Here is a 23,607-nt window from a genome sequence, read left to right on the forward strand (position 1 = left end):
GACGAGAGGTCTGACAAGAAAGATTTCTGCTGAGAGAGGTGACTCCACCCCTGCAGCCATACACTCTTGGACCTGAATGTAAATGTTTTGATTTTGTCATACGTAACTTCCGGTATTTATACTCGTGGTGTGTGTTTCAGTGGAGTGTTTTCATGTTGGCGCCATCTGGCGGTTTAGAGATGACAGTGGTGCAAAAAGTAGGCCCTAATCATATGTATTTTTTTTTACTCAGGTATCAATACTGCATTGTAGAATTAAAGGAACCCCAGAAAATTCCTGTTCAGTCTAAAATTGTTATTAGATTGTTATTAGAAGTAGGCAAGTAGCAGTTCAGTTGCCTGGTATACCTGTATTTATGCATGAATCTGTCTCCGCTGCAAGAACCAGTTTGGCCGCCAAACTGTGGCCTACCATGTGTCTCTTTAGTAGGCCTAGACAGCAGGTTAAATAAGGCAGGGCAAGTGCACCAATATGACATTTTACTGTACATTGATGGCGTACATTGATGGCGCAGGGTTAAGTAGGCTATTGGGAATTAGACCAACATGTATTTATTTATTTCTATATGCAGTTTCATATTGTCTGACTGTTGGCTTGTATTGGGTTTTCTAATAAACTAAAGACTTTTTACTTTCCCACTTTTTCCCACTTTTTCTAATTGAGTGCAAAGGACCCCAATGTAAACAAGCCATAGCCTATAGCCTAGTGCTTTCTAGACCTTGTATCTGTAATTATTCAATGAATTAATCAAAACTTTGTACATATAGTGTTTTATTGATGATATTTTATTTTGGTGTTATTTTTATGCTGTGTTAAATCAACACAGCATAAAAAAACACAAAATGTCCATTGTGGTCCTGTGTATTTAGTTCATCAACATTGTTGATGAATTATACACAGGACCACAATGGAAACTTGTTGAGGCACTGGCAGATTCGTGCTCCAAGCTAGAAACAAAGTCCTCAGGACTTGTGTTATCCTTTTTAGCCTAAATGTCTGACTGTACCAAGTGCTGTTTATATGTATGTCCAATAGAGTATTCAATCAATCAACAATCAACGAACCAACCAATCAATCAATCAACCAATAACTGTGTTCTCAACGTGGGGTCCGGGGATCCCCAGGGGTCCTTGAGCGAAATGATTGATTAGAACAAAATCGACTCTTATAAGAGCCCCTTATAAGAGCCCTGCTTTGATTGATTGATTGGAGACTTTATTAGAAGTTTGCATAGAAAAAGGTGACGGTACAGTTCACTGGTAGCCTACAAGGTCTACTAAAAGGAGATCCTAGAAAAGACTAAGCTTATTTCCACAGGAAACCATTAAAGTATCTCATAACATCGAATGACAGACGGATAGAACACAGTAGCCTACTATGCAGTCAGGGAAAAAAGAAAGAATAAACAAAAAGAAAGAATAAACAAAAACTGAGTTAATAACAGTAGCCTAATTAATAATACTAAGGATTTTACTGTGTAGTGTAGTTTGATGACGTCAGTTGCGTACATCATCCGAGCGCTTTGTAGCTGTGTGTGTGTGTGTGTGGGTGGAGAGAGGGGCGCGCACATCCCATCCATGACAGGGACCTAGCCTAGATATAACGCTCTGACTGCAAGCCTTTTCATGCTTTTCAACACTGAGAGGTTATTTGTACAGCAGGGAGGATGCTGGACCAGCTGCTCGGGTTGATCAGCTCTGTTCATTGTCTCTTCTTCATCCTCTCCGTCCAGTGTTCTCTGTCAGCAAAAAGAGACCTGCGGCCGTGCAATAATGAGGTGAGTGAGTGCGCGCAGTGGTCGCTGACATAATAGGCTGTTTATTATGAGGACGCAATTGTATTTCTGTCATCATCAAAGTGAGAATAATGCCAAATCACCGTTATTGTAGGCCTATTATAGTCTACACAAGATGATGGCCAAATTCTGGGAACGCCACAACAAGTGTAGTGTCCTCGCCAAAATAAATCCATGGGTTTCTGAGGCTATTTCAGTATAGCGACAGAAGGTAGGGTAGGCTGTAGTGTGGCATGACTGCCATCTGTGAATGAATGATTTATTTACCAACTTAATTGTCTCTTCTTCTGTCTACTCGCAAACGAAACATTTTGACAAAACATTGCGTTGGCTGGCTCCATGTCCATGATAATAATATGATGACGCTACACAAGCTCTGCTGCTGCTGGATCCTGCCGACCAGCAAGCAAGGGATAGTATTACCGCTGAGTGCAGAGAAAACACACAAATACACAGCCAAGTAACAGTCAGTTGCTCTCTTTATCCTCCACAGGACCATTATTATTATTATTAGGACCTATTATTCTACCAGATACTCAATGAGGAAAGAAAACAAGCCCACTGTTTAGTGTGTAACCAGACTGTGCATATCCCTTACAAGCCTTGAATCACCCTGAAATTAGTTCATTTCACTGTTAAATCCTGAGTGTCAACCCTGGGAGATGTTTTTCCCAGTGTGTTATTCAGCCATGACAGCCTATAATAATGGTGTCTGTGGCTCTGAACCTCTCTTCTTGTCCCCTTCTCTCATCAGTATCCATGGTGACTGATGTGATTCGCCTGATACATTAACCTTTATGCTCTTATCTAAGTCCAATTCCCCAGCACCACATTCACTGTTTATCCACTGTCAAGATATTAGCACAGATGTTAGGGCTGGGCGATATGACTTCAAATATGTCACGGTTATTTCAATCTTTTGCCTCAATTATGATTCTTGCTGTGAAAATATCAGATCTACAAGTTCACAATGCGATGTGTGTGTGTGTGTGTGTGTGTGTGTGTGTGTGTGTGTGTGTGTGTGTGTGTGTGTGTGTGTGTGTGTGTGTGTGTGTTTCTCTATGTGTGTGTGTGTAATGAAGTATGGTATAGGGTCAAGTGATTAATCAGACTAACCGATTCTTCTTTTTTGAGCGGTGGTCACACCGTCTCCATAGCGTGGCCGTGTGTGTATCCGTGTGTGTCTGTCTGTCTGTATGTAGCCTCTGGTGTATGTAGCCTGAGTACCCTGTGTGACCAGAGAGGTGCTGTTGAGTCTAGTCTGCCCTGAGCATCAACTGCAATAGCAGTGTGGGCCTGAGTGAGCAAGTATGGCTCACACTCTCACACACACGGGTGCACGCCCCCCCCCCCCCCCCCCCCCCCCCCAACATACACACACACACACACACACACACACACACACACACACACACACACACACACACACACCTGGGTGAGCAACACACACGCACGCACGCACGCACGCACGTGCACACGCACACGCACACACACACACACACACACACACACACACACACACCACCGCTCACTTCAAACTTGGGTTTGATTTTTATATTGTATATACCTGTAGGCCTAAGAACTATATTATTGAAATATTATTATTATAATATGTTTTTACAAAAAACTTTGGTTCTAAATGTAGGTTTTGATACATTTGATTAATTGCCAAGCCCTAGATCAGGTGTCAAAAATAGCAGATATACAAGCTCACAGTGCGGCTGTGAGCTTGTAGATCTGCTATTTATTTTTTTTAATCATGAAAATTTGTATATTTGAATATTTCAAATCCTTCTAAGGTTTTTTGAAAAAACCTATGTTTCTATGTCAGTGGTGCTCAAACCTTTTCATGTGAAGGACCCCACAAAATGATATGTATTTGGTCACGGACCCCCATCTCAAAACACTTTGTTCCAGGAAACCCCCAGAAGCAAAAAGTGTTCGCTTAAAAAATACATATATTCAAAGATTTGCACACATTTTCACGACTTTTCAAAAATAGCAGATCTACAAGCTTGTGAGCTTGTATATCTGCTATTTTTCAATCGCTAAAGTATAAAATAATTAAGGCCCCTCCACCTTGGGCTCTAGTAACTCAGTCCCACTTCCCCCCCCCCCCTTGTGACACCCCATGTCGGTATGGGAAAGAACCTCCGCCCATGGCATGGTATATTTTATACCCGTTTCCTGACGGAAATCTGCTTGAATGTTTTGTGTGCACAAACTAGTTATTCAGGTGGTACAACAAAACAATGCCGTTAACATATCCTGATGTTATCAAGGATATGTGTGCTCAATTACATGTTTGGCATGAACTAAAGCTTTGTAATATATCTTTATGCCTGTCAATTTCCTTATTGGCCAACATTACACTTAGCATTCCATCCATTTTGTCAACATCATTGCATCACAGATGATTGTGTGCCTTGGACGGGGATGTTGTTATTGTTATAACTTTGCTTCGGTGTGTGTGTATGTGTGTGTGTTTGTGTGTGTAGACAGACTACTACTATGAATACACAGAGTGTGACAGCACAGGGTCTCGTTGGAGAGTGGCCATCCCTCACAAACAGGGCTCCTGTTCCGACCTACCCCCACCTATCAGAGGAACAGACTGCTGTAAGTAGTGTGTGTGTGTGTGTGTGTGTGTGTGTGTGTGTGTGTGTGTGTGTGTGTGTGTGTGTGCGTGTGCGTGTGCGTGTGTTGTGTGTGTGTGTGTGTGTGTGTGTGTGTGTGTGAGAGTGTGCGCACGCGCGTCCGTGTGTGCATGCCTGCGTGGGTGATTTAATAAATGATTGAGCCCATATACAATTGCTTGCTATTTACACAATCCTCTTTTCTTCACCCTGCTTGTTAGCGTTCTCATGTGCAGCGGGCGAGTTCCTAGAGATGTCCACACAGCAATGCACTCCCTGTGCGGCCGGCTCCTATTCGCTGGGGAGCGGCGTTCGCTTTGACCAATGGGACACCATCCCTGCAGGTTTCACCAGCCTGGCCAGCTACATGGAGCCAGGACCTGACGGTGAAGACAGCCAGGCCTGTAACAGGTAGGCATTGAGGCATGACGCACGCACGCACACATGCACACACACTAAATCTATTTGAGTCACATTACCACTGCGTGTGAAGGTCTTGAGAATCTTCTTTCTTTTGTTTTTCTGCCCTCTTAAGTTCACTGATGAAAGTCTCATGTCAGAATGCTTGTTCTCAATTTCCTCAAAATATCCAGAAAGTAACTGTTTGAACTGACTGAGGCCACTATTTCAGAAATGTGTTTTTTTCGTAATTATTTTTGGTGTTTCTCTTGTGTTTTGCGTGTCGTTCTATTTCCACCTGCGTCACAGTTCATCGTGGACGGCGCAGGGCGTGTACCTGGAGTCGAGCCGCGACGAGTGCACCGTGGCTCTGGTGTACGGGGTGCGTTTGGAGAAGCAGGGCTCTGTGTCCTTCACCTACCAGTACCCTGACAGCAACATCTTCTTTGAGTTCTTTGTAAGTTCTGCCAATAGCTAGTTCCCAGTGGTGGAAAAAGTACTCACATTCCTTACTTAAGTAAAAGTCCATACGCATACCAGATATGTATACATTTTGATTTTTCAAGGACCCCAGTTATTAGGCCATGGTCCCCCATTGATACAATCTTTACCCCAATGTACAGTACAGTGTAAAATTCTTCATTTTGAGGGTGTAAACATTTTACACCCTCAAAGTTACAGAGCCATAAGGGTCAATTAGCGATCAATCATTTCCTAGCAATCAATAAGGGTCCATTTGTTTCCTAGAGATCAATCATTTCCTAGCGATCAATCATCAATCATTTAGACCCCTTGGGGTCCCTGGACAGCACATTGAGAGACAGTGACTTGTACAAACACAAGGACTCTATAATTAAGCACACCTCGCACAAAGGTTTCGAAAGGATTGTGGTGCTATTGCAAGAAAGAAAGACAGTTTCGCTTTGTTAATGGTTACCACGGTAAACACAATTCCAGGTCCAGAACGAGCAGTGCCAAGAGATGGCCCAGAATGATGCGCAGAAGTGGATTAAAGTCACCAGCAATGGAGAATGGGACACACACACGGTGAGAAAATATGTAACTTAGTGTTGCCAGATAATTATCGTACTTGTACGATAATTTGACCCTCTGTATGATGTAAGATCAATAATTCAAAAAATGCCCAAATGTTCGATAATTTCGGCATATCGCCCAAAAGAGCGTGAAATTACTAGATGCCTAGGCTGCTGATCCGGGATCCGGTTTGTCTTCTCAAAATAAGTCCAGAAATCTGTCAAACTGACCCTAGATCTGTACTTGGAGGCATTAAAAACAATGGTCGCGTCTTTCCAGTCCAGTTTCAGGATTTTATTTGTGTAAGCTCCAGGATGTTGCCGGCCTCCACGCAGCATATGTGATGCGTTTTTGTCACACAGGAGTCTCAAACAAGGTTGTTTCTTCCACTGAATCCGCATTTTTGGGTGAAATTACTTATTTACACAAGTAATTACTCATTTTTGGCTGTGTACGATAATTTTAAGCCTCCGGTAAGATAATTCAACATTTCCCATCTGGCAACACTAATGTAACTGTGAGTGTGCGTGTGTGGCAGTAGTGGCTCGGAGCCTCTGCATGATGACCAATAGCTGATGTTGGCTTTCCACGCAGGAACCCGCGGGTGTGAATCCCGGGTTACACTTGCGTGCGTGCCAGTGTTGTATTGGTGATTCAATGTTCAATGTTTCGGGGGACGCAGTCGCTTCGCACGTCGCTTACGGCCTACACAACAGGAGTTAACAGGTCAGAACGTTGTCGAGGTGTGAACTTAAAGGTTGTTTTACATCGATGCAAGTCTGTGCTTGTGAGAGGCGTGACACTGCTCAAAAAAGATACAGGACGGCATCTACACGTGTGACCGGACCAATACAACACTGGTGTGTGCGTGTGTGTAAGATCTGTGTCCCTGCATGTTATTTGGGCTGTGGACTGTATGGCATTGCTCTGCGTTGCAGGTGAGTCTGAAGACAGGTACCAACATCCTGTACTGGAGAACCACTGGCATCCTGATTGGAGGCAAGAAGGTCAAACCTGTACTGCTCAAGAACATCCTGATAGAGGGTAAGACATGAAACACACACACACACACACACACGCACACACACACACACACACACACACACACACACACACACACACACACGCTTGCATGCAACATTCCCGTCCAAGGCACACAATCTGTGGTGTGATTTTTGTTTGATTGAATCCTTTATAGAATCATAAGGTATTTACAGAGAAAGGAGGGGCGGAGCATTCTACTACCAACGTGTCCCAAGAGTTAAACTACTGTATGTTGATGACGACAAAAAGGAATGCTAAGTGTAATACCTGCCAATAAGGAAATGGACAAAGATGAATTACACATCTCTAGTTCATGCCACCCTTCCAAACACGTAAATATACACACACTTCCTTGATAACATCGGGGAATGACATGTTAACCGCATCGTTTTTGTTTTACCACCAGAACAATCTGAGAACCTATCAGTCAAAAAAGGGGGAAAAGGATCTGTTGTGAGAGATCACCACCAGAATAACTAGTTTATTGCACTAAACATTCAAATAGATTTTCATCTGGAAATGGATAACAAAGTAAATCTTGGTGCGTCCGTCGTAATTGTGTGCGGATGCGTGTGTGTTGGTCTGAGGAAGAGCCGCTTAGGCTCAAAAAGTCACGTACACCACGTATGGTGGTAAATACATTTATAAATATTGAAGCATGATCCAGTGTGCGGCCTCTATTTTTGCCAGGCGTAGCCTACACGTCAGAGTGTTTTCCCTGCCGACCAGGCTGGTTCAGCTCCTCCCCCGGCTCCTCGTCCTGTCAGCCCTGTCCAAGGAACACCTCCTCTTGGAAGGGAGCCACCTCCTGTTCGCCCTGTCCTGAAAACCAGTACTCAAGTGAGATAACCCGCCTGATTGTCTATTGGCTATTCTTGATTAATTCATTAATAGTGTTCGCCCATTGTTTTAATTTACAACACTAACAATGTAGCCTTATGACAATTTATAACAATGTTGGTGACAAATTGACAAGCCTATTTCTTATTTTTCATCTCGTGCTACTGTTTCACGTACGAGATCTGTTTATGCCACGTACAAAATACAAAATGTATGAAATAAATGAATGTAGAATGTTGCTTCGGATGCAGCTTTATCAAAGTTTGCTTTTAAGAATAAACATTGCTAAGGATGATTGAAAGCAATGAAGACGGATGGCTTTGTGGATGAGATTATGTTGACACTTATCTCATCTCTGGCATTGTACTGTACATTTGTTTATGAAGTCATCTTTTGTTTACCTATAACTATAAAGCACCACTTGTTTATTGAGTCACGTGTCAATTAGCTTGAATAATAAACGTTAGCGTGTGTGGTCATGGAGCAGTTATTATAAACATTTCTTTCAACTTGATGGTGCTTCGCAGACCAATTCACATCAAAAGTCCTCCTGCTTGTCGTGGCCTGTGACATAATCAGCCTTCAAATGTACCTTTCAAAAGTGTGCCCAGGTCGTGATTCCCATCTAATGACTTGAATTGAAAACACGCATCACATGATACTTATTCTATCTTAAAGGACGCCTTCACCCATTTTCAACATATCTACCATCATCGTTAGGCAGGGTTTTTTTTTTTCCATTTTTTCAAACAAGATTATTTTTTCATTAACACGAGAAGCGATAACAATGGCTTCTATTATAGCATTCTAACTTTCCAGGAAAGCCAGCAGTTTCAAGCCATCCTTTAAGGTTGCTTGACTACAAAGTTGTCATGTTACTTTAAAAAATCTGCTCTTTTTGCATCAACCAATGCCTTGAACTGTATTTTTTCTTTCCCTTCTCCTGGCTGTGTTAGACGACGGCTGGGCTGAATGCAAGGTTAAACCCCCGTGCTCTGACAAGGACTACTTTCAGATTCACACAGCCTGTGACAGTGAAGGAAAGGTCAGTCACACACACACGCACACACGCGCACGCACACACAGATCTTTGATGCAAAACAGTGCGGTGGAGCGGTGACACAGGCCACTGTTGTTGTCATGGTTACAGACGCAGGTATTACACAGGTGGATAGAGCCAAAGATCTGCCTGGAGAATGTAACTGGATCAGTGACGCTGCCCCCTACTGGGAAGAGAGAGCCTTGCCCTCCGTGCAACCCCGGCTACTTTAATGCCAACGACTCCACCTGCTTCCCCTGCCCTCTTGGAACACACTCCGACGGCATGATAGGTACAGCAATGTTTTATTTAGTTTTAGTCATAGTCTAGTCATCTGAAATGTTTTAGTTTTAGTCTAGTCGACTAAATATAAAATCTACAGTTAAAATATAAATCTACAGTTGATTTTGTCAACAAAAAGAATATTTTGGCAGGCATTGATGCTGTTTACACTTGGTTGCATGCTGAAAATCACAGATCTACAAGCACTAAGCAGATCTGCAGAGGGCAACACCCGAGCGCAACCACACATATAACGACTTGTCTTAGTTCTTCTGGATCTCTTCTTCGCTAGTCCTTCCCAAACATTTTAGTCTAGTTTTAATATTATTAAAGGTAGGTTAAGTGAAAAGGTTAAACGGTTCTCCCTGAAAATACATTTTCAAAATGTCAGCCAATCAGGAGAGAGTACCCATTTATCAGCTTATTTTGTATAGTGTTCCAGTTCCAATTTTGTCTGCTCAATTATTTGTGTTATCACTTCCAATTTCACTTGTTTAATCTGAGCTCTATGAGTTCTCTATCCTGATTTTCTGTTTAATAAAGAGCTGGAGAAACATGGAGACTCCTGTTAGTCCACAAACAAACAGTCTGTGTTTATTTAGTGCACCAGCTGTTGTGTCATGAATGCATCCACACAGAACGAGAATATAACAAGGCAATAAAGTGATGAGACAAGGTCACTTTAAAAAAATAAATCATGAATAAAAGCAGCAACCTGCATGAATGAGGCATCACCAAATTATTAGTTTGATGTGAAACGCAATTTCTGATTTATTCATCACACTCGCGTGGTGTATGGGCCTTTAGCCTGATCAATATTTCATTGCGCTCTGCTGTCGCATGCTCACAACGTGTCACATCGCAACATGTTATGAGTTTGTAGATCTGCGCATGGCACCATAGCTCTACAGAGTATAAATTAAGCATAGATTCATCTTCTATGGAGACACACACACACACACACACACCCCACACCATACACAGTAAAACATAAAGTTTTTGATATTGCACTCTAGTGTCTACTGTAAATGAAGAGTTTGTGTACAGTATACATTAGGTGTGACTGTGTGCACATGTGTGTTTGCCAGCCTGCAAAGAGTGCCCTGCAGGTACAGAGCCAGCGCTGGGCTACGTGTATAAATGGTGGAACGTACTCCCGCCCAACATGAAGACTTCCTGTTTCAACGTGGGCAACTCCAAGTGTGATGACATGAATGGTGAGAATGAATTAATTCAAACTTCATTTATGTTTGATCCGCGGGCAGCTGCTTTGCTGCATTGTTGCACACTCATTTGATATCCGAAAAGAAATATTTCGATTATTCAGAATCCATCTATTGAATTTGTGAATGCAATAAATAGCACAAAGGCCAGTGGTGATTTGTGTGTGTGTGTGTGTGTGTGTGTGTGTGTGTGTGTGTGTGTGTGTGTGTGTGTGTGTGTGTGTGTGTGTGTGTGTGTGTGTGTGTGTGTGTGTGTGTGTGTGTGTGTGTGTGTGTGTGTGTGTGTGTGTGTGTGTGCGTGCGTGCGTGCGTGCGTGCGTGCGTGCGTGTGTGTGTTTGTGCGTGTGCGTTTGTGTGCGTTTGTGTGCGTGTGTGTGCGGCATTCAACAGGGTGGGAGGTGGCAGGGGACCATATCCGCAGTGGAGCAGGTGGCTCTGACAATGATTATCTCATCCTCAACTTGCATGTACCTGGCTTCAAGTAAGTGTGTACTGTGTATGTGTGCGTGTGTGTGAGCTATTTTGTGTTTTCAACTGACGAAACAATATAATTCTTGTTATCCATTGTAGTTCAGTACTAGCCTTGCTCACCTAGACAATCCACCCATGTTAAAACAAGGAGGGGATGCATTAGTACAGGGATACTCAAACTTCTGAACGGGAGGGCCACATTACAAAAATGACAAGGGGCCGCGGGCCGGTAAAATCTCGCTCTTTAGAACGACCATCATTTCGACCGGAGGGTTAGCACTCACCCCACGGAGGTTAATTGAGGTTAGGGTGAGGGTGAGAGTTGGGTGTCGAAAAGATGACATGTAGAAACAGCGAAGCTATCCCCCGCGGGCCAGTTGATAAAATGACATTACTTGATAACTTTTTGCTTTATTTCCACATAACTCAAGACAATTTTAATGTGCATTATTTTATAGCTTGGAATTCCATTTATATTCTGTCAACCAACATTTGTAATCAAAGTAATTTGCTACATTTTCTCTCTTTTTAATAATTCTGTGAAATTAGCATATTCTACAAAAACACCAAAACAAATTAATGTACGTTTGTCTGCTTTTTGTTTGGGTTGATATCTGTCTGCCTGTTATCGAGCTGGATAACATTAAAGATAGCTGAGCACATCTCTCTTTCAATTGCTTCACAATGCTATTTATGACTTTGCCACATTCAACACAAATGGCTTTTTACAGAAAATAAACGTGTGAAAATTGATAGTTAAGGAAAATAAAATAAAATCAAACAATCTACTTAAAATAGATTACCCAGACTGTTTAGCTACCAAATGGCTAATGATGCAGTTGTTAAGTAGAGCTACAGTACGTCTCTTCATTTGCATTAGGCCTACTATAACATTTTGGGTATGCTAATTGGTCGGGCAGAGGCAGAGACACTGGTAAAAAAAAAGAGAGAGAAAAAAAAAACGGCGAAAATCGGCGATTTCTATGGCCGTTTTCAAGATGTTTTGGCCATTATCTCTGGAACGCAAGGTCCAATCTGCTCAGTTTAAAGCTTGTTGGATGCGCAACTTTGAGGACATTAAGCTGGTGGGCCAGTCAAAATTGTGCCGCGGGCCGGAAGTGGCCCGCGGGCCGGAGTTTGAGTATCACTGCATTAGTATATAGTCTGGCCAAGCCAGGCTAGTTCAGTACAATGTATTATCTTTGTACTGAACCACTAAAGTTTAACCACTAAAACCTAATACTTAGTTGACCAGAGTCCCCCAGGGGTACAAATGTTCTCTGTTACTGTTTTGCTACGATGTGTGCGATCTATTCTGCTATTTTCACAAAATATTTGCCCCAGAATATGGAGAATGGAGAATATGGAGCCACAGTGCCACTTAAACCACTAAACAAAGGGTATTTATTAAATGTAGTATATCATATAATTAATTCTTCTTCTTTTTTTCTTTTGTTTTCCCCCACACAGAATCAAAGGTTTTATGGTCATGATTCACCAGGATCCTGGATGGCTTGATTCTAGCCTTAACATAATTGATATAAATATTTTCTTAAGAAATGAATGGCCGTTTTCTTTGGTGCTACCAGTAAACCACACCCACTGATTTGCCCCATTGAAACGGCTCAAGAGTTTAGAACGGGTTTGCTTATTTTGTGCCTATTTAAACGTGGTTTAAGAATACATCCTTGCTGTCGGGAAGAAATCTTGTATCTCCATATTGTTTTTTTCATAAATTACTACTACTACTACTTCATCATGCAAAAGTGTCGCACAAAAGTAGTGAAAATAGCCGAACTACAAACTCACAACTCGTAGATCGGCTATTTTCACTGTTTTAAAAATAGTTTTCCACCTGACAGCGACGATATGTATTTGAATACCTGAGTAGGTTGCTTATACATTACACGAGAGGGTGTGCATTATCACGGTTATTTGCACTTCAGCCCTGCCTAACTCGCTGCCTCGAGTGTAATATTGCGATTATACAAAATAATGTTGCCCTTAAAAAAACACATCAACTTCATTTCACTGTAATTAAGATATTCAATAGGAATTTGTCATTTTTTAATGCCACATTTAACTACTATGTCCCTTAACTTCACATGAAAACTGCTAGCCTAGCCGCCTAGCATAGTGATGGGGATTGGGGAGAGGGAGAGCTTGCTCTCTTTCGTGACCAGCGCAGCAGATTTTTTTTGTTTGATGCAGTAGTGCTCATTAATTGCACTGGTAGAGAGTCATTTCAATTTTCAACCAATCAGATTGCTTCGTCGGAACTACCAGTTGTATAATGTGTTGTATAAACTAAGTGTGGGCCTGTGTGTGTTACGCCAGGGTTCCATCCTCACTCTCAGGGATGAGCGGTGGCGAGTTTGGCAGGATTACCTTCGTGTTTGAGACCATCTGCTCTGCCGACTGTGAGCTCTACTTCATGATGGTGTGTGCTTGTGTGTTTTCTAGTTAGTGTGTGTGTGTGTGTGTGTGTGTGTGTGTGTGTGTGTGTGTGCATGTGCGTGTGCATGTGTGTAGATATTTGCAGCCAGTAGGTACTTACTAGAATTTAATTTGTTCTACTTTTGGTATGTTCAGATTGTTCACACCACCATGTTCACACCATCCTTTTTTCAGTTTCAGTTTTTTGGCCAATACGTTTTACTTTTCTTCTTCTTCTTCCTCCAATTCCCAATCCCTTGTGTATTCTAGACCCTTGTCACTGCCCCTAGGCTTTTATGCCTTTATTAGATAGGACAGTAGACTGACAGGAAATGGGGGGAGAGACGGGGAGTGACATGCGGCAAAGGTCGTCTGGATCGGTAATCGAACCGGCGACGCCTTCAGGCATCAATGCCTATGTGGCAATGCCTATGTGGTATGCGCCTGGACCAGTAGGCCAGCGGGCGCCCCGATAATCATGTGTTTTAAAATAATAATAAAATAATGTTAGACATATTTCATCCCGCGGGGCAAATACGGTTTTCATCTTCACCATCAGCTCAAGTGGTCAAACTTGACCACAGGGGGGGAGCAGTGCCAGTTAGGAATTAAAGTGTCTTTCTCAGGGACACCTCACAAGAACCTTTGCCACCATGAGCATGTTTTTTTTTTCTGTTTCCAAGTCTTCTCTGTGTTTGAATCTGAGTATTTCATAAAGCACATCCACCCGATGGATTTGTACTGAAGTTGTCCAATCCATATTTTGCTCTGTGATCATGTCGTTGCTGTCAGGCAGAAATGTTTATCTCCATATTTCTTTCATAACTTAAGTCAAGAGTATCACGCAAAAGTAAGCTCAGAGAAAAATGCAATATTGAATCAATGAAGAGTATTGAGAAGAGATTGTGACTAATAACTACAATAATAACTACTTTGGATCCACTGGAACACAGGTTCTTTTTCCTTACATTTCCTGACAAGTAAGGGTTTTGGACACCAGTAAGACTCCCTAATCGGGAGATAAGCGACCGTCAGGTCGCATACACAAACTTTAGAAGGCAATCGTAGCCAATCAGGGGGGAATATGGGAAATTGGACAGATCCATGTTGATGATATGACTTTAGAGATACTGTGTACGGTGTGTACTGCTTTGCGTGATTTCAGGTCAAAATCTGTAGGAATAGTGTCCAAAAATGTGTTTTGCAAAACTCCCACCTGACAGTGGTGATGTGTACTGTGCTGCCCCCCGCAGGATGTGAACAGGAAGAGCACCACGGTGGTGGAGTCCTGGGAGGGCACAAAGGACAAACAGTCTTATACACACATCATGACCTGGAACGCATCCGTCTCATACACATGGGCCTTCCAGAGGACCAACCAGGCTCTGGATGTGAGGAAACACACACACACACACACACACACACACACACACACACACACACACACACACACACACACACACACACACACACACACACACACACACACACACACAATATGGGCATGCATATTACACATGCTTATTCATTTAATGCAGTGGTTTTCAACCAGTGGGCCGGGGACCACCAGTGGTCCTCGAGGGGTTCCAGGTGGTCCCCAGCTAAAGTCTACACAATTATAGAATGCATTAAAAAAAATGTCGGTGAACATTTGCCTGTCATTTCTCCTATGGTACCACATCAATAAAGAATGGAATTTTGGACAAAATCCTATCCAACAATAAGAAGATATTCTACGTTTAAATCTCATCAAATGGTGCTGAATAAATGATGGGCCCTGATACGAAAAAGGTCGAAAACCACTGATTTAATGCACATTATATTTGTATATTTTATATTATTGCAATAATATATAATGTCCTAATTTGTCTGTGTGTGTGTGTGTGTGTGTGTGTGTGTGTGTGCGTGTGCGTGTGCGTGTGCGTGTGTGTGTGTGTGTTTGTGTTTGTGTGTGTGTGTGTGTGTGTGTAGGTGCGGCGTTATGCGGGTGACATGGTTAAGCTCTACTCGGTCAGTGTGACCAACGTCTTGGACGGGGTTGCGTCTGCATGCCGGGCCTGCGCGCTGCTGCCCCACAGTTCGCAGCGGGCCGGCTCCTCTTGCGTTCCGTGTCCCGCCGGCTACTACATCGACAGAGAGACCAACCACTGCAAAGAGTGCCCGCCCAATACCCACCTGGCGGGGCGCCACACCTACGGGCAAGACGCGTGCGCGCCATGCGGGCCAGGCAGCAGGGGCAACAAGGTGAGGGATGATCCTCTTCCTGTATGTCACTGTGTCACTTTCCATCTTTTAGCGTCATGGGCAGTGGGCGGAAAAAGTACTCAAATGTTTTACTTAAAAGGGAGAACCACCCATTTTCAACATTGAACTATGTCATTAATGTACATTTGAGTTGTTATTTGGAAATAAGAGGGGGGGGGGGGGGGGATTGATCTTGGGGTTTGACTTGGATTGATTTTGGGGTTTGGCTTGAAAAGTACACTGTGATGATCTCATGATGATGTCACAATGTAGAAATACTCTGTTAGGGTGCCCTCACACCAAAGTACCTATGAGAGTGGAATCCGCGTTCCGCCAATGCATTTCAATGAGAGTGAAGCGGTTTCATGCCAGCAGAGGATTGCTGCAAAAAACGCTCCCTTCTCATTGAAATGCATTGGCGGAACGCGGATTCCACTCTCATAGGTATTTTGGTGTGAGGGCACCCTTACAAGTAAAGGTCCAGAATTCAAAATGTACTTGAGTAAAAGTATGAAAGTGTTCAAAATGTACTTACACGTACCAAAAGTAAAAGTACTAAATGTTTGAAAATAGCAGATCTACAAGCTCACAACTTGTAGATCTTGTAGATCGGCTATTTTCAAATAGCCACGGTATAAAATAGGGCTGAAGTGGGTTATGTATGTTTTATTGCGACCGTAGGTCGCAGTTTACTATCAGAACCGTCACATCTTGACCGTATCTGTTCGTCTGGACAGTTAACGCTTGTCTATTTTGTTGTTTGACTCTCACACTCTGACATCACTGTGATGTCATGAGAACCAAATCCCTTTTATTGACATATATGGAGATCCCTGTGATGCAAGGGAATCCAAATCCCTTTTATGCCCATATATGGAGATCCCTGATGTCATCAATATTAAGCCCATATGCCAATATATAATCACTGTGATGTCAGGGGAACCAAATCCCTTTTATTGCCATATATGGAGATCTCTGTGATGTCAGGGGAACCAAATCCCTTTGGCCAGATGGCGAAAACATGGCGCGACCTCGCCCTTTATATAATTTATCTGCATAGTAACTAGTAACTAAAGTTTTCAAATAATTGTATTGGAGTAAAAGTACAATATTTGGATCCGAGATGTAATGGAGTAGAAGTAAAAGTATTTGAAATTGGAAATACTCAAGTACAAATAACTCAAAGTTGTACTTAAGTACAGGACTTAACTAAATGTACTTAGTTACTTCACACCACTGGTCATGGGGATGGAGCATCGACGCATGACACGCTTCCCTCTCGTTTCAGGACCATTCCAGTTGCTACAGCGACTGCTCCTTCTCTCACACAGAGGGCAACCGTACGCTGACCTTTGACCTGAGCGCACTGAGCGGCGTGGCCTCGCTGACCAACGGGCCCAGCTTCACCTCCAAGGGCACCAAGTACCTTCACCTCTTCCACATCAGTCTGTGTGGACACGAGGTGCGGTCACACACAGAGCATCCATATCGTCATGGAACACAGAACTAGGGATGGGACCATACGAAAATGTCATATCACGATTATTGTGACAAAAGAAATCGCGATTTACGATATTATTGCGATAATCAAAATCCATTGTCCTGGGGTGGAACATTTGCCCCAAAAAATAGCAGATCTACAAACTCATTGCGACGCGCTGTGAGATCGGCTATTTTTTGGAAAAGACATTTGATAGAGAGTGAAAAAAAGAATGTATCAAGTACGTATATTATAAGTACCTTTTACCAATTCTAGAGGGTTTAAGTGGTACTGGATATGCAGCTTGGAAAATAAAAGGTGAATTGATCCCAGTGCATGACGGAGGACGATATCACAATAAATTACATCTCCATGATGCGATTATCGTGAGTGTTTTTCATCACGATAAACGATAATATCGCTTACCGTCCCATCCCTACACAGAACCTATACTATTGCTATTTCTTTTCCTCTTCTTTGGTTTTTGATCGATCAGAGACCAAAGTGAGGTACTCTTTTTTATTTTATTTTTTCATTAGGCTTTATTGGGATAATACAAGCTTCTGTTTGGCTATTAGGTGTCCGTTAATATTTGGATTTTGGGACACCTCAAACACAGTCCAAGTCTACAGTTTAATCGCCCTTCTAAATCTGTGCTCGTAATATTTTATCCTGAATGTAAATATAATAATAAAGTAATAAACAAAGCTGTTTGTTGGGCTATATGGTTATACCAAGTCAGCTTTATGACATGACGTTCTTCTCCTCCGCCTTTCCATCCTCGGGACACCTCTTACATGCAGTGTGCTACAGCCTACAACATTATATCCTGTGGGAATTTGCAATGGGATGAGAAGGAGTGGTTGGAAAAGATGTGTGAATGAGACAGAGAGACAGTGTGCATGTGCATCATTTGTACGAACATGTCTGCTTACAGGGCAAGAGGGTTGCTCTCTGCACAGATAACGTCACCGATCTGTCCAACAAGGACACCCAGAGCGACTCAGCCCGGCTTGGCAGCTCAGTGGACAGCTTCATCTGCCAATCAACAATCATCCCGGCTGACGGGCGGGGCTTCAGGACAGCCCTCTCTTCCCAGTCAATCAGCCTGGCCGACACTTTTCTTGGTAGGACTTGGTATTGACCACATGCTGCATTGCAGATAAACTGTACAGATCCCAATATTAACCATTATCAGACACAGCGGAAAATGACAATACGGATTCTTAAAGTCAACAGAGGAAGACAGTGACGAGTGATAGCCCAGAGTTGGTTGTTTCTCTGTTCCTTTATCTGCAAATGAATGATTTCCAAATAAATAAGCTCTATCTCTGGGTCTATTCAAATAAGCTCTATCTCTCTGGTCTATTCTTAAAGGAGCAACAGTGGACACCGTCCTGAACGGAGTGAAAGCCAAACCAGAGCTGTTCCCTGAGAACACAAAGGGTGCTCCAGACATCAACTTCTTCTTTAGGTACCGACGTGCACTTCTAATAAGTACAGCAGAGACGCCTCTATGTGAGTCAGGGAGAGAACGCGTGATCTTGATGGTTTACTGTGCTCTCTATTTTATTTCAGGTCATCTCAGGCCACGGCGTCATGTGACCAGGGTCGGAGTTCTGTCGTCACAGTTCGCTGTAACCCAGAAAAGCCTGAGCATGGCGAAGTCTCTGTGTCCAGGTAGGTCAGTGTGTGTGTGTGTGGGGGGGGGGGGGGGGGGGGGGTATTCTGATATTTCATTGTGTCCTTTTAAGCAAACATCTCCCCTTCACATCTCATTAGAGGTTACCTTTTCCCTGTGTCTGCTTATGCTATTTAGTCATAGACTGTAAAGAATATGGACGGTGGGAACCCATTGGTTTCTATGCTGCGAAAATGAAGCTTTTTTTGCCCTTGTATGGGTGTCCCCATCATTGTTTTAATGCATATATACCATTAAATGCTATTGGCTGCCAGCGGTCATGTGCAACCGCAGGGATACTTGGGTAAATGTGTTGAGCCAGCCGAAAATAAAGCACACAAAGAATAATCATCACGAGCCTATGATCACAAGCCCCTCCTACAGCATACCCTGCTTTAACATCAATTAGAACATATTGGACCATATTTTTACAAAACGCATATCATGGTGATTGAAACAAGGCTTTAAACTAGCGACAGGAACCATAAAGTATTTATGACAATGTTTGTTAAGGTAATTGAAAATCAAATATAAAAGTATGGGGGAAATGAATGGAATCCTATGGAGAACATGTTGCTTCTGGTTGCTTCTAGCGGCCAATCATAGGAACTTTTAGTTCCGTGTTTGCTTCATTTTAAATCCGGACAACTGGCCCCCTGTATTTAGTGTATCATCACTGTCGTTTTCAAATGTGTATGTTTTTTTTTTTCGCGTAAATTAAAGCCCTACATACAAAAGTGTCGCACAAATGTTGTGAAAGCAGCAGATCTATTTTAAATCGTTTTTTAAATAATATTAAAAAGAGGAAGGTTTTGGACATACAAGGTTTCCACCCGACAACGATAATCTGTATCTCTCTGTGTGTTTGTGCAGCTCTTGTCCTGCAGGCACCTGTGATGGATGCACTTTTCACTTCCTGTGGGAGAGTGCGAGTGCGTGCCCCCTCTGCGCGGAAAATGACTTCCACCAGATAGAAGGAGCATGCAAGGGTGGAGTCCAGGTGAAACCATTTACTTGAACTGGCACGTGCACACATAGACATGAAAGGGGGCTTGAGCCCCTGCCCTTTTATCCGTCTGTAAAAAGTGCCCTCTCCAGACCATGAATGCAATTTTTACTATGGTGAAATAAATGCAAATGCCCTCTTTCCATACCATATAGGCTACCTGAAGGCAGCATTCAAGAGAATTGCCTTGTCCAAACTCTCCTGAACTTGAATGCAGCATCTTATGTTGAAAGAATTGCCCTCACTGTGTAGAAATCCATGCCGTTACACCACATCTCCAGTATTCACTTGATTATGCTTGGTTCTGTGTGGTATCAAGCACCGAAAATAGCAGACCTCCAAGCTCACAATGAGCTTGGAGGTCTACTATTTTCAATATTTTCATCAAAAGGCCCTTTTAGAAATGTCAGCCCCTGCCTCTATAACATTCTGTGCACATCCCTGTACTTGAACAATCATGCGCTCACAAATGTACACGAATACCCAAAAATGCATACGCTGCATTTCTTCCACTCAGATTTTCATACGCCTTCTTACATTTCATCACATTGCAGTACATGACAACAACTGACCCAAGTCTCTTCCTCTCTCTCAATTGCCAGGAAACGCTGTATGTGTGGAACGAACCAAAGCTGTGCACCAATGGTGCGTCGCTACCACCCAGAAGCTCCACCCCCTGTGAGGCCATCGCCCTGTGGCTGAAGGTGGGGGTTGGGGGTGGGGCCTTCATGGCCGTGCTTCTCATCTCTCTCACCTGCTATTTCTGGAAGAAAAACAAACGGTTAGTGGCACCGCACCACCCATCACAACCATGGCCTGTGGTCATGATCTGCCCATTGAGATTACCTGGAGACCAAGTCACTTGGTCAGTACTTTGTGCCAGACAGTATCCATCAAGTTCCACAAACACGCCCTGATACGTTCTGTTGTTCTGTTCTTGGATTAATGACTCCTGCTTTACTCTGGAATTATGGAACGTACACTACTGAACCATAATAGATATATTTTAAGGATAACTACTGTAATGTTTCATTGGTCATAGATTGTCTATTATAATGTAATGACAGTACTTCAACAGAGAATAGTATTATTATATTACATGTATTATGTTGTTGTAGGCTGACTGTAAATATACAGTACTGTATATATGCCTCATATCCACTGTTGATAGTCCTCACATGTATATATGTATGTTAAATATGTACTGGTGATAGACGTTATACTTTCCTTTCCAAAGAAATATACTATTGATAGAATATACATTAAGTTAACTCATACAGACTAAGTGCAGATGGCTAGGGTCAGATTCTAAGCCTATTTACATATTATCTTTAATGTTATTGTATTCTTATCTCTACTCTCACATGTACCTATCCTGTGTTTCATATTACTGCTATGGCATCTGAATTACCCCACAGGGATCAATAAAGGTCTGTCTATTGATAGAGGTCTCATAAACTAAAAGTGTCAGAAACTATTAGTTTATGGTAATAACATTTATGTACTGTATGCCTTCCTTACAGTAGAAGGGGGGAAACTGTCAGCTCTATAGTAGACCGTTTCTGTAGCTTAGTAAGCAGTTTCTTAACAAAATAACCCAAATCAGCTTGCCGAGCCTGAGACAAGTACTACTGTCATCCTTTGAGATTTTCCTGAGTCATGATGACTGTTGTTTGCTGTCCCACATGTCATGTCAGGTTGGAGTACAAGTACTCTCGTCTGGTGATGTCAGCCAATAAGGACTGTGAGCTTCCAGTGGCCGACAGCTGTGCCCTAGCTGAGGGAGAGGAACCAGAGGACGATGTGGTGTATGCACAGAAACCCTCCTTGCTAGGCAAGCTCAGGGCCATTGCCAACAAGGTGTGTATGTGGGTATGAGTGTGGCTCGGTAATGATATGTAATTAAGTGCCTGTCAATGGCATGGTGCTTAGAACTGCTTGCCTCCAGAACCACACAAACCTCTGGTGGCCCTAGAATCAAAGCCTGCCTGTGCCTCTCCTAAACTACTCCGTTTCCCTTTCAACTTTACAACAATCAATCAAAGAATATTTTTACAAATACAAAGGGAGTCAGGCTGCCCTATATTCCATGAGATATTGGCACTGGTGTGCAGATCTACGACCACAGCACACACCAGTGACAATATCTCCCGGTATGGCACAACCGCAAGTGTATTTTTGCTTAAGTAGTGCCTGCAGTTGTACATGTGTAATTTAACATTATTCATCTGGCCATCGTGACCTTCAGCAGGATGGTGGAGAGAGCAGCGAGTCCGTACAACTGAAGTCCTCCCAGTCTGAGCGATGGGTCTGGGGATAAGGAGGAGTGGACACCGAGAGGAGAAAGGAAAGAAGACGACGAAGGAGGAATAGACAATGGTGTTGGCACTGTGCACACCTCCTTGTGTCCTTTGGCCCGCTCACTGCCGTGGGCTCCATTACGGCTCCAGTTTCCACTGGAGAGTGTCTGTCAGTATGAGCGTGGCAGAAACTGGACAGCGACTTTAATCCCTTGACCCTAGAATACACAGGGACTGCTTTAATGCCATGCAGATTCTAGGGCCACTCCAGAAGGAGATATGAGCATTTACTGTTTTTTTTGTATATTTTTTATTTTTATTTGAACATTTCTGTTCACAGTCATGTATTTATATTAATGTTGTCATGATGAGCCTTTATTAAAAATCGTATACTTGGCTTTGCGGATCTGCTTGTGTATGTTTGAGAGGCGGTGGACAGACACAATGAAGTGTAACAAGATGTATCATATCAAACCAACATTCCATTCCTTAGATGTCTGTTTTCACCATGTTTAGAAACACACCACCATCCCAACCAATTCATATTTGATGAAAGTGTCTGATTATATATGTTCTTCTTGTTTGCAGGATCTGAATGACCTGCTGCTGTTTCATGATTCTGTCATTCCTATTTCTATTGTCTCTGGCTTTAAGTGTGTGTGTGTGTGTGTGTGTGTGTGTGTGTGTGTGTGTGTGTGTGTGTGTGTGTGTGTGTGTGTGTGTGCGTGCGCGCGCGTGCGCGCGCGCGCCTGCGTGTATGTGTATTTTAGCTAGTGTTTCATTGGAGTTCTTGAGAATAAAAGTATTGTTATCATTCTTCCCCATCATGAATGTATTTACCCCAGCCCCCCCTACTTTATTGTACACAAGGCCAGAGTTTGGCTGTTTTATGCAGCAGATAACGTCATGGCAGCAGTTAAGCACCCCCCACTCACCATGCTTAATGTAGCTATATTCCGCCGTACGACGGTGGCGTGCCCTGGAATAACAGATCTACAGGCTCGCAACGCGTCGCCGATGTGACGCGCTGTGGGCATGTAGATCGGCTATTTTCGGCGCGCGACACCGTCACATGGCGGCGAAGTATATAAAACCAGGCTTCTCCAGTCCACGCCTCCAAACTAGAGCCGTACAGACAGAAAAAGTTGCGTCAACTCCATTCACACCACAGGCACAGGGGGAAATGTTATAAAGCAATGGCGGCTCATGTAAAATGAGAATATTCATACTCATAAATAGTCCATACAGTAGGCTATTCAATAACTGTATGCCAAACATAAACCATGATGGCACACATGTAGTGGTGGATGGTGTGGTATTGTAGCCTACTTTTATAGGTAGGCTACTTTTACTTTACTGGAGTAGGCCTATTTCCAATGGTCAGTCTGTAGGCTACTTTTACTTCTACCACTACATCTCAGAGACAAATATTGTACTTTTACTCCACTAAAATTATTTTACAACTAGTTACTAATACTATAGCCTATACTTTGTAGATTTTGATTATTATTAAAACATACTATTAGCTTATTACAAAAAATTAACCACTTCAGCCCATCTACAAGCTTATATGTAGATCATACATTTTATACATTTGAAAACTTGTGAAATGGGACATTCTGCATAATGAGTAGGCCATACTTTTACTTTTGGTACTAAGTACCACTGCACACACTAGTGGTTCTGATCCCTCATT

At 42.8% G+C, this 23,607-nt stretch overlaps 1 protein-coding gene across 1 annotated transcript; it reads left to right on the forward strand.

Moving 5' to 3' along the window:
• Positions 1 to 1,666: 1,666 nt before the first annotated feature.
• elapor2b (endosome-lysosome associated apoptosis and autophagy regulator family member 2b) lies at positions 1,667 to 21,931 on the forward strand (the record flags this gene model as incomplete). Its single annotated transcript, XM_080754379.1, has 22 exons — positions 1,667 to 1,777; positions 4,294 to 4,414; positions 4,653 to 4,842; positions 5,140 to 5,287; positions 5,788 to 5,877; positions 6,804 to 6,909; positions 7,600 to 7,749; positions 8,706 to 8,794; positions 8,900 to 9,080; positions 10,159 to 10,287; positions 10,684 to 10,774; positions 13,102 to 13,204; positions 14,454 to 14,591; positions 15,172 to 15,444; positions 16,733 to 16,906; positions 17,862 to 18,051; positions 18,302 to 18,398; positions 18,503 to 18,604; positions 19,479 to 19,605; positions 20,214 to 20,392; positions 21,309 to 21,471; positions 21,860 to 21,931. The coding sequence occupies 22 exons, from the start codon at positions 1,667 to 1,669 to the stop codon at positions 21,929 to 21,931; spliced, it is 3,024 nt and encodes a 1,007-aa protein (XP_080610505.1).
• Between the last annotated feature and the right edge of the window lie 1,676 nt (positions 21,932 to 23,607).

This window comes from Nannobrachium achirus (assembly GCF_963921795.1).
Source record: "Nannobrachium achirus genome assembly, chromosome: 23".
Classification (NCBI taxonomy): domain Eukaryota; kingdom Metazoa; phylum Chordata; class Actinopteri; order Myctophiformes; family Myctophidae; genus Nannobrachium; species Nannobrachium achirus.